The sequence below is a fragment of the Syngnathus leptorhynchus genome, chromosome 6 (genome assembly GCF_054491065.1).
Source record: "Syngnathus leptorhynchus isolate UIUO chromosome 6, UIUO_Slep, whole genome shotgun sequence".
Lineage (NCBI taxonomy): Eukaryota > Metazoa > Chordata > Actinopteri > Syngnathiformes > Syngnathidae > Syngnathus > Syngnathus leptorhynchus.
Genome location: NC_141200.1, coordinates 15,035,815 through 15,050,172, shown reverse-complemented (window position 1 = coordinate 15,050,172; position 14,358 = coordinate 15,035,815). Strand labels below are relative to the sequence as shown.

Sequence of the window (14,358 nt, the reverse complement as noted above, 5' to 3'; positions counted from 1 at the left end):
GGTGTCCCTCAGGGATCGGTACTAGGACCAATTCTATTTAATATTTATATGACTCCGCTTGGGAACATAATACGTAAATATAATATTAGCTTTCAATGTTACGCGGATGACACCCAATTATATATGCCATTATCAATGACAGATCCGTGGGACTGTTGTAATCTTGAGGCATGCCTTGCGGAGATCAAGCAATGGATGTCTCTCAACTTCCTTCGTCTGAACCCAGATAAAACTGAAATGTTGATAATTGGTCCAGCTCGTTATCAACATCTATTTAAGGAAACCGCTATAACTCTAGATAACCGTACTATCACTCAGAGTGATACTGTAACTAATCTCGGGGTAATATTTGACCAAACGCTCTCCTTTCAAAAGCACATTAAGAATATAACCAGAATAGCATTTTTTCACCTTCGTAATATTGCTAAGATTCGCCCAATCCTCTCGACCGGTGATGCCGAAATTATTATACATGCATTTATCACGTCGCGCCTGGACTACTGTAATGCATTATTCTCTGGTCTTCCCAAGTCCAGCATCAAAAGTCTACAGTTAGTACAAAATGCTGCTGCAAGGCTGCTCTCACGGACAAGAAAATCTGATCACATTACCCCAATATTAGCCAATTTACACTGGCTCCCGGTCCATTTAAGATGTGACTTCAAGGTTCTTCTATTAACCTATAAATCATTGCATGGCTTAGCGCCTTCATATCTCGTCGACTTAGTTGTTCCTTATGTTCCGTCTCGTAACCTTCGTTCGCAAAACGCTAGTCTTTTAGTGACACCGAGGGCCAAGAAAATGTCTGCAGGGGCTAGAGCATTTTCTATTCGGGCTCCAGAGCTCTGGAATGCCCTGCCAATGGATATTAGAACTGCTACCTCAGTAGAAATATTTAAGACACGTTTAAAGACGTATTTTTATGATGTGGCCTTTAATTAACCTGTAGTAGCCGATTCGGCTGGAGTTTGTTTTTGCTCCCTCTCCCCGACCCCACTCCCCCCACCCCTCCCCGGCTGGGGAGGTGGTTAGGTGACACCCAAGCTGACGACGGCTATCTAGATTCTCGTGGACCAATTCAGCATGAGGGATCTGCAGCGGAATACCCTCCTAGAGGACACTGCCAGGACAATCGAAGGCACCTCCGACAGCTCTTCGCTTTGGCCTGGACATCCACTTTTTGATTTCCATATGATGTATTTTATGTGCCCTCTTTGCATCCATTGCAGCCTGGTGATCCTGAAAGGGGGATCCTTCCATCTGTGGTCCCTTCTCAAGGTTTCTCATTTTTCCCCTGGTAGGGGTTTTTGAGTTTTTCCTTGCCCTTTTGGGAGCCCAAGATCAGGGGATGCTTTGAGAATAATTGTCAATTGATTGTCTATGTGAAGCCCTTTGAGACTGCTTGTGATTTAGGGCTATACAAATAAACTTGACTTGACTTGAGAGGGCTTGTACCAGAGCCCAAACTATGTGTGGAGGCAAGTCCGACTATGTCTAGTCGGAACTTTTCTGCCTCACACACCAGCTCGGGCTCCTTTCCAGCCAGAGAGGTGACCATTCCATGTCCCTAGAGCAGGGGTGTCCAAACTTTTTGCAGGGAGGGCCAGATTTGATGAAGTGAAGGGGCCCGGGGGCCAGTAGTTTTTTCGGACATTTTTTTAACTACAATTTCATCCAAATAAACACTGTTATAAAACAAATTTCATTCTCCCAATTGTCTTTATTTTTTAAATGACAAAATAACCAAATATAAGCCACTCAGGCAGATGTGAACAACTCTAAAAACACAAATTCTGCCTTTCATTCATATCTGAAGAGTCCGATAACATTGAACAAACAAATACCTTAAATTTACATGAGTTTAAAAATGTTTTCGCCTCATGAACATTTTAAACAGGAGTTATAAGTAATACATAAAATACGATAACATTGAACAAACTGTATGAAATACCTTAAATTTACATGAGTTTAAAATTATTTTTGCCTCATGAACATTTCACACAGGGTTCACGCAGCCGGTTCGCGCGTACCCTTTTTACAACGGGTTTATTTCCGCATTTGACTTGCGCATGCTCCGCATAGCAGGACAGCTGGAGTCATGTTCTCGCTGTGAAATCACGCCGGGTCGCGCGAGATTACATTTCTGCGGCATAAATATAAAATAGCTTTGGTACGTGTGTATTAAAGCGCTGGTCAACAATGGTGGCGGCCCACATACTAAAGATTTTATCACAGAGGCTGCGGGCCTGATGAAATTTGACAACGGGCCGCAATTGGCCCGCGGGCCGGACTTTGGACATGCCTGCCCTAGAGCCAGCCTCTGCAGCCGGGGATCGGACCGCCAAGGTCCCCGCCTTTGGCCGCCGCCTAGCTCACTTTGCACCCGACCCCTTTGGCCCCTCCTACAGGTGGTGAGCTCATAGGAAGGGAATCATATAAATATTAAACTGAATTGGTCTGAGTACTTATCCCTGTGGGACACCACACGTAACATTATAGAGCTCAGAGGACGCATTGCCATGAACCACTCGGTGCGTCCTGTCTGATAGGAATAGAATAGTAATATCATTGAAATGAATATTGACATTAAATAAAATAGATATTTTCATATCGTTCTTATATGTAGAATAAATGATATGTAGGATATAACCAAATGATCTGTAGGATAAAATATCAAAATTATTTCTTGACCCCCAAATGTATATTTTTAACAAAAAATGAATCATTTAGGTGAGAACAGAAACATAGAAGTGGGCTCTTTTTGCTGAATTGACGGCACTTTTTGAAACTTCCTAGTTCTAAAACAAATGGTGATTTCACAGTATCAGGATACATTTATTTGTTTGACCCTCGGGTACTCCCATACCGAAGGGGATCTTTGCAAATGACTTGAAGTCACCAGGCTATTATGGTGGCTTAACCTTTCTTCTGATTAGAAAGGAGTTGACACATATATAGTAGGGTATTGATTTTTCTATGACACTCCAGTGGATCCAGCTGTGTATATATTAGCAAAGAAAATAAAGATTATTCAGAGGGAAAAATGAACAAAATCACAAACTCAAATCTAAGATAAGTTTGTTTCCCCAATAACATTAATGGAATTATTTTGGGTTTCATTTGAAGAGCAGGAGGTCTCTGTTACTGCGTGGCCAAATAGGGAAAGCCTGCTTGCGAAGTAGTTCCCAAGCTTGTTGGTAGGCGTCAGATGCCTCCTTGTAGTCCAAGTAAGTCTGTAGATCTGTTCTCCTGCAGACATACAATCATATCATTCTCATTCACCTCTCTGTACTTGGATTATTTTGTTTTAAGAAAGAAAACAATTTAACAATATTTAATAGGGTACTGACCTCTGTTAAAGCTGTGCGATTTAAAACATCCAGCTATTTGACTGAGAAATCATTAAATGTTAGGCGAGAATACTGCTATGAGTCCTAAAAGTGGTGATAATCTGCGTTGCATAGAGCAGGGGTTTTCAACTAGTTTTGTCCAAGGGACCACCATTATAACCAAGAAGCAACTCGGGAACCACTGGTTTGGTGGAATATTATTTTATTTTGTACCAAAGGAGAATATACCTATACAGACTACATATTTGCATCTGTATATCTATTTTGGGACTCTCAGCTACATTTGACATCACTTGGCAAAGTAAATGATTTAAAAAAATGGCTGGAAAATAAATCAAGTCTACATGATAAATACATTTTAATTTTAAATTTGTTATAACTATTTTCCATTCTCCGGACAACCTGTAATACCACTAGAGACCACTAAAGGGCCGCGGACCATCGGTTGACCCTGACAGAGGATTGTCTTTTGTTAGCCATAGAATGTACAAGTGACTTTGTGGATCTTAGAACTTTTCACATATTTTTGCAGTTTAGGAACAAGGCAACTTGATCACTCGACTTATTACTTATTCCACCAACCAGTAATTTGACCTTTTGTCTCCTTTTCATCATTTATCCTATTTTTATGTTTTACGATCAAAAGGACTTCATGATCGGATAATTTTTATTTGTACGAGAATCAGTGAGTGGAATTATTTTGATTGTGTTGGTGAATACGATCTCTATTTCTATTTCATACTTATTCAATAAATTCTGTCCCGCATTATCAATTAATTAGTTTATTTATTTATTTTATATTTAATCATGTTACGCGTGGTTTTATATTTAATAGCCAAAGCTCTGAATTCCCTGTCCCTTCCTTTTATCGTCATACTTTAAACCATTTGAATCTTTAAAAGGGAAGGCAATTTGACCCGTAAAATTGGCACTGTTGTAGATGCTCCTATATAATTCACCTTGGTTCAGCTAGTGCGGGTGCACGGTAGTGTAACATGTTCTTGCGGTCCTTACAAGGACAGTTTAACAGTTAACCCATCCGAGCGTTACCAAGTTGCACCTAATCCTTTAGGAAGAGAGCTGCTGTAAAAAGGGCGCGGTCATCCCAATACCGTGTCTCGACCGGAGTTACTCGGCACAGTTGTTGGATGACTTTAACGGGACTGGCGTCCTAAACAGATGAAATTAATCTCGTCCAATTCGTTTTTCTTAGAGGCGGTTAGAGCTCGGACAAATCTTTCCCGACTTCCCCCGCCTAACTGAACTCTTGTCTCCCCATTCGCCGCATTAGAGTTGCCGGGGACCAAGAAGAGTCTTAACCCTTTGAAAAGAGAGTCGGGTTGCTTATAAGTGCGGGTTTGTCACATTCTAGAAGCGTGGCTGTCTCCTATCAGCTGAGATGACTGTTAACACAGATTTATAAATGCAAGATGAGCACCACTGTGTCTGTATATAAATATGTATAAGTTGAGCGCCACCTTGTCTGCACAGAATTTCCCAATGCCTGTGAGTCTGCTGTCCAAATGGATATCGCAGTAACTACAGAAGTAACTACAGAAGCATAAAGTTGATTAGCCACACAGCATAAAGGGATGGGAAGGAGTAGTAGAAGCTAGGCTCAAAAAACAGGTGAAGATCTGTGAGCAGCAATATGGCTTTGTGCTGAGAAAGAGCACTACTGATGCATTGTTTGCTCTGATGGAGAATTATAGAGAATGCCAGAAAGAGTTACATTGTGTTTGTGCATTTAGAGAAAGCTTATGACTGGGTAACAAAAGAAGACTTGTGGTATTGTATGAGGAAGTCTGGACTTGTAGAGAAGTATATAAGGGTAGTCCAGGACATGTACAGGCATAGTGTGACAGCGTTGAGATGTACAATAGAACTGATCCATTCCAAGTGGAGGTGGGATTACACCGAGGATCAGATCTGAGTTCTTTGTTGTTTTTTATATATATATATATATATATATATATATATATATATATATATATATATATATATATATATATATATATATATATATATATATATATATATATATATATATATATATATCATATCATATAAAGAGTATATAGTACCTGAGAGAGTCAGGAAGTGCAGAAGCGTCAGTGGACCTCACCAGCGACAGGAATAAATGGAAAAGTTCAAGTTTACACAGGGCAGACCTAGTGTGCGAGTGAGAGAGAGAGAGCGAGAGAGCGCGAGAGAGCGCGAGAGAGCGCGAGAAATGGGGTCAACAATTAAAATTATTTTATTTTTCTATTATGAGAGTACTGTATGACTACCTAGCTTTAGCTGTACCCAGTGTCTTCTTGACGACTCCTTGTTTGAAGCCGTTAGCAGTGACATCAAGTGGCTGCACAGGTATTTTACACCAACTGATAGCTGAAATGCATAAACAATGAAAAGGTAATCATATTTATACGTGTTTGCTTCTAATTATGAATGTGCTTGGATTATCAAAGGCAGTCAAAACCTGTTTCTGTTTCATTTGAGTGATCTTATTTGCAGCACAGTTGGACAAGTAGTGTCATCACAATATCAAAATCCTGGCTTTTGATAATATACGTACATACATGTTCTTCATAGCATGACTTTACATAGTTTTTAAACTGCCAGTTTTAGAGCATCTGTACTGACAAATAACTAATACTAAGGGAGTACTTTAACATTTTGTTAATATACTGTAATCCCTCCTACTTCGCGGGGGTTACGTTCCAGACCCACCCGCGAAATGGGAATTTCCGCGAAATAGAAACTAGATTTTTTTGAGCTATTCTTGGAAGATATTCTATTTTTATCGCTGACATCAACCAGCTCGCTGCTAGGGGACTTTCATATCAATGGACTGTGCGCTCCGCATTCATGCCTTAGCGACGAGACTAACAGTGTATTGCTATGTCCAGATGAAGGCCACCGCCGGTGGAGAGTGTTATATCTTTACTATTTTCCAGGTTCTGATGTAGCAAGCATGGTTCGGACAACGACGTGATGGATACTGCTTTATTCCTTTCATCACAGTCAGTTCACTGGCCGTACATCGCAACACTGAACGTCCCCGAAGCTCCCCCTCCCACATCCGGGGTTTTCCCACTACGGAACATGAGTTAGTCCAAAATATACAACAGAGAGAACGCCCTGAAGTCACATGTGACGATAAAGTATACTGTACTGACTCTTTAATTTATTCATTTCAAAACAAGAAAACGACTTTTAAACATATGCTATCATTATTAAAGGAAAATGAAGAAACTCAAGTGGCCGCGAAACCTCGTGAAATGATGAAATTTCTGCGATAAAATAATTAATTTACGCATTTTTGAAAACCCGCGATACAGCGAAGCCGCGATAGTTGAAGCCGCGAAGTAGGAGGGATTACTGTATTTCCATGAAAATAGGTAAACACGAAAATTTGTAAAACATTTTTGACTCAACAGTGCCATTAAGTGTAGAACAACAGATAACACAAGGAACTACTACAAATGTAACTTCAGGAATAATCAATACATCTTCAAGTGTAAATATTGTGTTTTCTTAAAGTAAAAGTAATGGAAGGTATGGAGTGGAGTTTGCCATATGTGCTCAACTAAGCAACTAACATACACACACATACACAAGTAGACTTTTCTTTGTATGAGATATTGTAATTCATAGGTTAAGAACTCAGATCCCTTATAATGATAGAGAAAATTGGACTCAGTTTTCCCTTGCCCCCTCTGGAGCCAGGCCTGGAGGTGGGGCTCAAAGGCGAGCATCTGCTGGCCGGGCCTTCACCCATGGGGCTCGGCTGGGCATAGCACAAAAAGGCATCGTAGATCACCCTTCCCATGAGCTCACCGTCTGTAGAAGGGGCCAAAGGGGTCAGGTGCACAGTGAGCTGGGCGGCGGCAAAAGACGGGGGCCTTAGCTGTCTAATACCCGGCTACAAAAACTGGCCCTAGGGATGTGGAATGTCACCTCTATAGCCCAAGCTGGTGTGCAAGGCAAAAAAGCTCCAACTAGACATAGTCAGACTTGCCTCGAAACACAGCTTGGGTTTTGGTACCAGTCCTCTTGAGAAAGGTTGAACTCTCTTCCCTCTCTGGAGTTGCCCACGGTGAGAGGCGCCGTGTGGGCATACTTATTGGTCCACGGCCTGGCACCTGTACACTGGGGTTCACCCCAGTGAACAAGAGGGTAGCCTTCCTCCGCCTCCAGGTGGGTGGACAGGTCCTGACTGTTATTTATATTTATGCACCAAACAGCAGTTCAAAGTGCCCACACTTTTTGGAGTCCTTAGAAGAAGTGCTGGAGAGTGTTACTTCTGGAAGAGACGGGGGACATAGAGTCTGAGTGGACCATTTTCCGTGCCTTCATTGTTGAGTCGGACGACCAGAGCTGTAGCTGTAAGGTGGTAGGTGCCTGTCATGGTGGCAACCCTCGAACACGCTGGCAGACGCCGGTGGTAAAGGATGCTGTCCAGCTGAAGAAAGCGTCCCCAGGGGCCTTTTTGGCCTGTGGGACTCTGGAGGCAGCTGAGGGGTACTTGATGTCCAAGTGGAATGCAACTTCAGTTGAGGCAAAAACTCGGACATGGGAAGAGTTCAGTGAGGCCATGGAAAATGACTTCCGGATAGCTTTGAGGAAATTCTGGTCCACTACCTGGTGTCTCAGGAGGGGAAAGCAGTGCAGCATTGACACTGAATAGTGGAGATGGGGTGCTGCTGACCTGTACTTGGGACTTTGTAAATCAATGAGAAGAGTACTTTGAAGATCTCCTTAGTTCCAACGACATGCTTTGAGGAAGCCGACCCTGGGGGCTCTGAGGTGGGCAAGGCTCCAAGGGTAGAGTTCCTAATGGCTCTGGATATTATGGAGCTATCCTTTTTGACACGCCTCTACAACATCCAGTGGAAATCAGGGACAATACCTCTGGACTGACACATTGCTCAGAGGCAGGCCCCGCACTATCAGGACTCATTGCCGCTGTCCGGCACACGTAGGAAAAAAAGCACTATTGTCCCGAATCTTGGACGGCAGTGCTTTTATCCTACGTGCTTTTTTCTGAACCTTTCTGCACGGCCGTGCATTTTTCTTTGTGTGTGGCTGTGCTGAGCGGAGGCTCTCGCCGTGCGAGCCGGCTGACGGCCTCAGCGCTAGACCTCGGGGGCGGACATTGCCAATACATGACTGCACAATACCTGTTCTGTGTTACCTGCTGATTAGGGTATAGATGCCGTTCATCGCGGGTCAGTCAGTTCACGCCAATTCGTCTGCTTTGACACGCCCTTTGCCTGATCCGCAGTGTAACGAGATGCCATCACGACGCATGATGCGAGCTTGCTGACCGGCTTATCAGTTGGCTTGTGCACCTACTCTGCTGGCATTCTGGCCTCTATTTTCCCCTTTTCCTGCCTGGCTGGTTGTCTGTCTGCCATTTGCCTAATCCGATGTAAGGAGATGCCACCACAACGCACGATGTAGGCTGGCTGACCGGCTCATCAGTCGGTTCTGCTGCCATTCTAGCCTCCCTTTTCCCCTTTTCCTCTTTTCGCATTTCCTAAATAAACAGTCCGTGTTGGACATGGTCCTGCCTTGTTTGTGACAGGCTGGCTGCCACGCTTCCCACGCTTGTCTGCAGTAATGCACATTGCTCAGAGGCAGGCACGCCTGCGCTATCGCCTTGCATCTAAACATCGTTCTCCCGTTTCAGACACACCTCATATGATTCCTTGATTACGCTACCTGCCCCACAGGGTGTGATGCAACCTTGTTCAGCCTTGTGTCGGAGCTCGGTCTGGGGACGGCTGAAGGGAAACTCCAAATTTGACTGGAGAAAAACTGGTTGAGACAGTGAGAAACCAGCAGGGAGATCTGATATATGGGCGCATCTGAATAGAACAGGAAAAACACAGAACAAGAGCTCTCAACACTACCAAGACTGTATACATCATGAACATTACCGTGAACAGAAACAACAATATCAATAAATAAAAAATAAATTCTATACTGAAACCAGTATTTGAACAGGTGAAGCGTGCTTAAATAATGCACAGAATAGGCCATCATGTCTACTGCGTATGATAAAAAAAAAGGTAATTATTGTGTCTATTATAAACTGTTGAAAAAATAACTACAATGACAGGTATTTTTTATCATACATTAAGCCTCACCTTGTGATCAAAGCTCTTTGCATGGCCTCGTGGCTAAAGGGGCATTTTCCTACCACCACAGTGCTAAAGTAGAGCGCTTCCTCCAAGTAATGGAAAAGAAGCGCACCCTGGAAGCCGATTACTCCCCAGCGAGCAAGTTTATCACTGCATGAAAGAGACAGGGTTGACACTCCACGACCAGGTTTAACCCGCAGTAATCCTGTGTTATGGTATCTGATCCCTGGTTGAAGAGGGTCAGCAAGGCCACCTAGTACAGACTTGGCTCCCGTTCTGTGAACATCATAAACCTCTGAGTTCAACTGGGCGAAGATCATCGAGCTAACAGTTGAAAGAGCACTGGTTTTCATAATCAGCTGTTCTGAAGTTGAAGCATGTGAGATACTACCAAGTTCTGTTTTGGCAGATGAGCTCTGTGAAGGCTCATCATCACTTGTAGATGAGGATGAAGACAAGGAAGAAGGCAGCTTTGATTCTTGAATATCCTCCTGTTTTGTCTCCTCAGGGTCACTTTCCTCTAGAAAGGACCGCTTGGAGTTTTGCCGTGGAATATGTTCCCCTTTTCTTTTCAGGCCTCCTCCTACTGTCTGCGGATCATTCTTCATAGTTGTGCCAGATGTACAAGCTCGGTGCTGCCTTCCATTCGTAGGGATGATAGAGGCATCACCACCTAGTAAACAAGAGTTCAAATTCTGATGAGATATTCGCTATTTTTAAAGACTATATGGCATATTAGATTTAATTTATACAGTAATCCCTCTTTTATTGCAGATAGTTGGCCTAGACCTCCCGCGATAGGTGAAAATCTGCGATGTAGAGAAAATATATTGTTACAATATCCATAAAAGACTTATGAACCTTTTTTGTATATTATTGTATTTTTAAACTCTTTTTTGTAGTTTTGAACACTTAAACATTTTAAAGTCAAACTGACGTTCAGAAACATTCTTATTTATTGAAATAAATAAGAAAATAAAGAAATATTGTTACAATATCCACACAAGACTTTTAGGAACCTCCATTGTAGTTTTAAACACTGTTTTTTTTAAACACTTTTCTGTCATTTTAAACATTTTTGTAAAAATTTTAAAGTCAAACTGACTTTCAGAAACATTCTTATTTATTTAAATAAATAAGAAAATAAATAAGAGTAAATATATTGTTAAAATAGCCACACATGACTTTTATGAACCTTTTATGAAGCGTAAATGTCCTGCTCCTGCATGCTGGCCTGCTGATGCGCCCCCGCGGGCCAGCAGGAGGATATCCGCACAAGACTTTTATATAAATACTTTATTGTATTTTAAATACTTTTTTAAACATTGACACGTGACAAGTGTAAACGTGTCACGGCTCCGGTCTGCTCTTGTCCTCACAGTTTTGTCTGTTTTGACACGCACGCCTGCCTCTTGATTCTTGTTTGCCTGACCCTCTGTGTTATGAGATGGCCGCACCACGTGAGCTCGCTGACCGGCTTGTCATTTCATAGTATAAACATGCAACGGCTCCGCTCTGCTCTTGCAGTGCTGACGCGCCCCCGCACCGCAGCACAGCACAAGGGCATCCGCACAAGATTTTTATAATTTTACGTTTAAACACTATTATACTTATAAACACTACTGTATCTTTAAATACTTTTTAAATAGCTTTAAAAAGCTTGCTATGCCCTTCTGATTCGATGACGCACAACTTGAGCTCGCTGACCGGCTCGTCAGCTTGCCAGCATTCCAAACCTCCTTGTTTCCCTTAACCTTCCCCTGTTTTGACACGCACGCCTGCCTCTTGATTCTTGTTTGCCTGACCCTCTGTGTTATGAGATGGCCGCACCACGTGAGCTCGCTGACCGGCTTGTCATTTCATAGTATAAACATGCAACGGCTCCGCTCTGCTCTTGCAGTGCTGACGCGCCCCCGCACCGCAGCACAGCACAAGGGCATCCGCACAAGATTTTTATAATTTTACGTTTAAACACTATTATACTTATAAACACTACTGTATCTTTAAATACTTTTTAAATAGCTTTAAAAAGCTTGCTATGCCCTTCTGATTCGATGACGCACAACTTGAGCTCGCTGACCGGCTCGTCAGCTTGCCAGCATTCCAAACCTCCTTGTTTCCCTTAACCTTCCCCAAATAAAGAGCCCAAGTTGCATTTGGTCGTCCTGCCTTGTCCGTGACAACACAACAAAGCGCAAATCAGAGATGCTGCTGATTCTGCTGACACAAACGAAGTGGAGGAGTGGATACGTAACAGGAGATTGAGATAAAGCCTGGTTAAAGCTGCTATTACTGCTCTAAGGCAATCATCGGTAAGGATACAGATCAACGTTCCCATTGGTCTCCTACCGGCCAATAGTGTGTCAAGTCAAGTCAAGTTTAATTGTATAGCCCTAAATCACAAGCAGTCTCAAAGGGCTTCACATAGACAAACAATTGACAATTATTCTCAAAGCATCCATAGTGTGCTGTAAAGTCATATGGGCAGACAAAGCCCTGCGCTCCAAGTGACGTCACAAAAAGCCACGATGCACCGAATATATGTGCAATATTTGTTTTCATAAAAATCTGCGATGCACAGAGGCCGCGATAAGTGAACCGCGAACTCGCGAGGGATACCGTACTTCACTGTAAAATTGAGAGATTAACAGGAGAAATGATAGATTGGGGGGCAGACAGGAGAATCCCAATTTTCAATCCCGTCTCCCTGTTTCTCTAAATTGGGAAAGTTGGCAAGTATGGCTCATGCTTATCTGTAATGTAAATAATGAAAAAAACGGTCAGCAGATGGCAGCAATCAACTCGATCATGTTTCAGAGGAAGTCCAACAATATACAGTAGTAGTAGTAGAATACAGCATACAACATGGAAAAGCAGTACGGGTGTGGATTGGCCAAACAGAGAGAAGGTGGAATGAAGACAGAAGCTATGTCAAAAGCTCCACCCTTATCCCCTAAATCCTCATTCACTATATAGTCCCACACATATGGCACTAGAAAGTAGTTCCTTCATTCTGTTTGGCGAGTTGAACAACCAGCTCACTACTTTTCTCCTTGTTGCATATCAGGTGACCACCGTACGTGTCCTGATGAAGCGGAGCATTAAGATTTATTTATTGTGAATACAAAATATATTCTCTTCCTAAGGACTTACTAATGACCAAGGTTTTCATCTACTTTCCCGGAACAGTTGAGGGGGCATACTGTGGTGAAGAAAGTTGCTTGAACTTTGAGGCAAGTTGTTTTGGGTTTGTGTTCTCATCGCACAAGTTGCATACAATGGCCACCGCCATTTTGCATCTCAGTATTTGTGTATGGTAGGGTTGGGCATCAAGAACCCGGGATTGTATAGAACCAGGACCTTTGTTTCAGAATTGTCCAGATTTTAGAAGACCTGTAAGGTTCCTAGTTAGCTGGGTGGAAGAAGCACAAACAAATAAGGCTCGATAGAAAACATGTGCATGAGGTGCACATCCCCTTCTTGGCGCCGAAGCTGCAGCCCGAGTGGACAGCAGCTCATCTCCACTGGCGGCTGCTCTTGACCCATCAAAAAAGATAATGATTCAAACAAATGTTCATTACTATATATTATGATCATTTGTAGCTTGGATGCTTTTGGAAGTTTTTTAACAGCTTTTTTGTGCTTGCTCCACGCCACAGCGGTGACTCCGTGCGTTGGGCCCTTCCCACGGATCTCCCCAGCTGCGTCACCTGCTGGGACCCCGCAGTCAGTTACGGCAGCGGTCGCCTTTCATGGCCTCAGCAATCCTGCATGCTGCTTTGCCAACATCTAGCCTTTGAACTGGTGCATTTGGACCTGAAGTCCGAATTGCCTAAATATGTCAAATGCCTACAGTGAGTCAAACAAATCAAGGTCCCAGGGGGTGAAGCAGCTGGGAAGGGCTCGGTGCACATACGGAGCCCCCATCACACGCTGCGCGTGGTAGTGTGTGGTGGTGTGGAGCAGGCGGAGAGGCTCACCAAGAAGAGTAACCAGTGGAGACGAGTTGCAGGGAATTTGCACCTGCACTGCAGCTTCGGCTGAAGGAGGGGCTGCATGCCATACACACACAATTTCAAGCAATCCTTTTTTCTTCGCGCTTCTTCCACGTGCTAACTCAGAATTTCACATTGACATTCTAAAATTTGAACAATTCCAGGAGAAACTGGTATGATACTCCACTCGATTGCCGGTTCTCAATGCCCAACCCTAGACATCCACCAGAGAGCTACATCTATCAGCGAGTGGTGGTATGACATTTCTTTGGTAGAAAAGAAGTCACTGGTTACCTGCTACACAGTATGTGAAGAGTTTAGTTTTGTGTGGAGAGTAAAGAGACCTACAACCCGCCTTCAGTGCAAGTACGATCTCCGACCTTGCGTACAGATGCTAGCAGACAAAACAGCCACCGCAGAATGTGGGTTTTTCCATGACATTACATAAGTTGTCAAACTTGACAGACTACTATCTGAAGATCAAGAAGCCCGCCATCACAGGTTTGAATGACTATAGACCTGTCGCCCTGACATCTGTGGTCATGAAATTTTTCGAGAGGTTGGTCCTTCAGGTGTTGAATCACCTGAAGGACGTCACGAGCCTCCCGCTCGACCCCCTGCAGTTTGCCTACCGGGCAAACAGGTCAGTGGATGATGTGGTCAACACGAGACTTGCACTACATCCTGCACCACCTGGACACGCCTGGAACATACGCCAGGATCCTGTTTGTGGACTTCAGCTCGGCGTTCAACACCATCGCTCCTGATACCCTCCAACAGAAGGTCATACAGCATCGGTGCCAGCCTCCACCGGTCAGTGGATCACTAGCTTCCTGACCAACAGGAGACAGCGTGTCAGGC

The 14,358-nt window shown here is 43.4% G+C and overlaps 1 protein-coding gene across 6 annotated transcripts in view; it reads right to left on the bottom strand.

Annotated features, from left to right (window-relative positions):
* Positions 1 to 2,814: 2,814 nt before the first annotated feature.
* The window catches only part of adat1 (adenosine deaminase tRNA specific 1), a 48,400-nt gene continuing 36,856 nt past the window's right edge, over positions 2,815 to 14,358 (bottom strand). For 3 of the 6 annotated variants that reach the window (XM_085913646.1, XM_085913644.1, XM_085913650.1), the window contains 5 exons: positions 9,509 to 10,175; positions 9,081 to 9,226; positions 5,642 to 5,741; positions 5,435 to 5,521; positions 2,815 to 3,249 (listed from right to left, as the gene is read on the bottom strand). In XM_085913646.1, coding sequence (XP_085769772.1) covers positions 3,117 to 3,249; positions 5,435 to 5,521; positions 5,642 to 5,741; positions 9,081 to 9,226; positions 9,509 to 10,175 — 1,133 coding nt within the window. In that variant the 3' untranslated portion in view covers positions 2,815 to 3,116. Of the gene's footprint in view, positions 3,250 to 5,434; positions 5,522 to 5,641; positions 5,742 to 9,054; positions 9,227 to 9,508; positions 10,176 to 14,358 lie in introns of all 6 variants that reach the window. The other 3 variants (XM_085913648.1, XM_085913645.1, XM_085913647.1) reach the window with 3 other exon arrangements.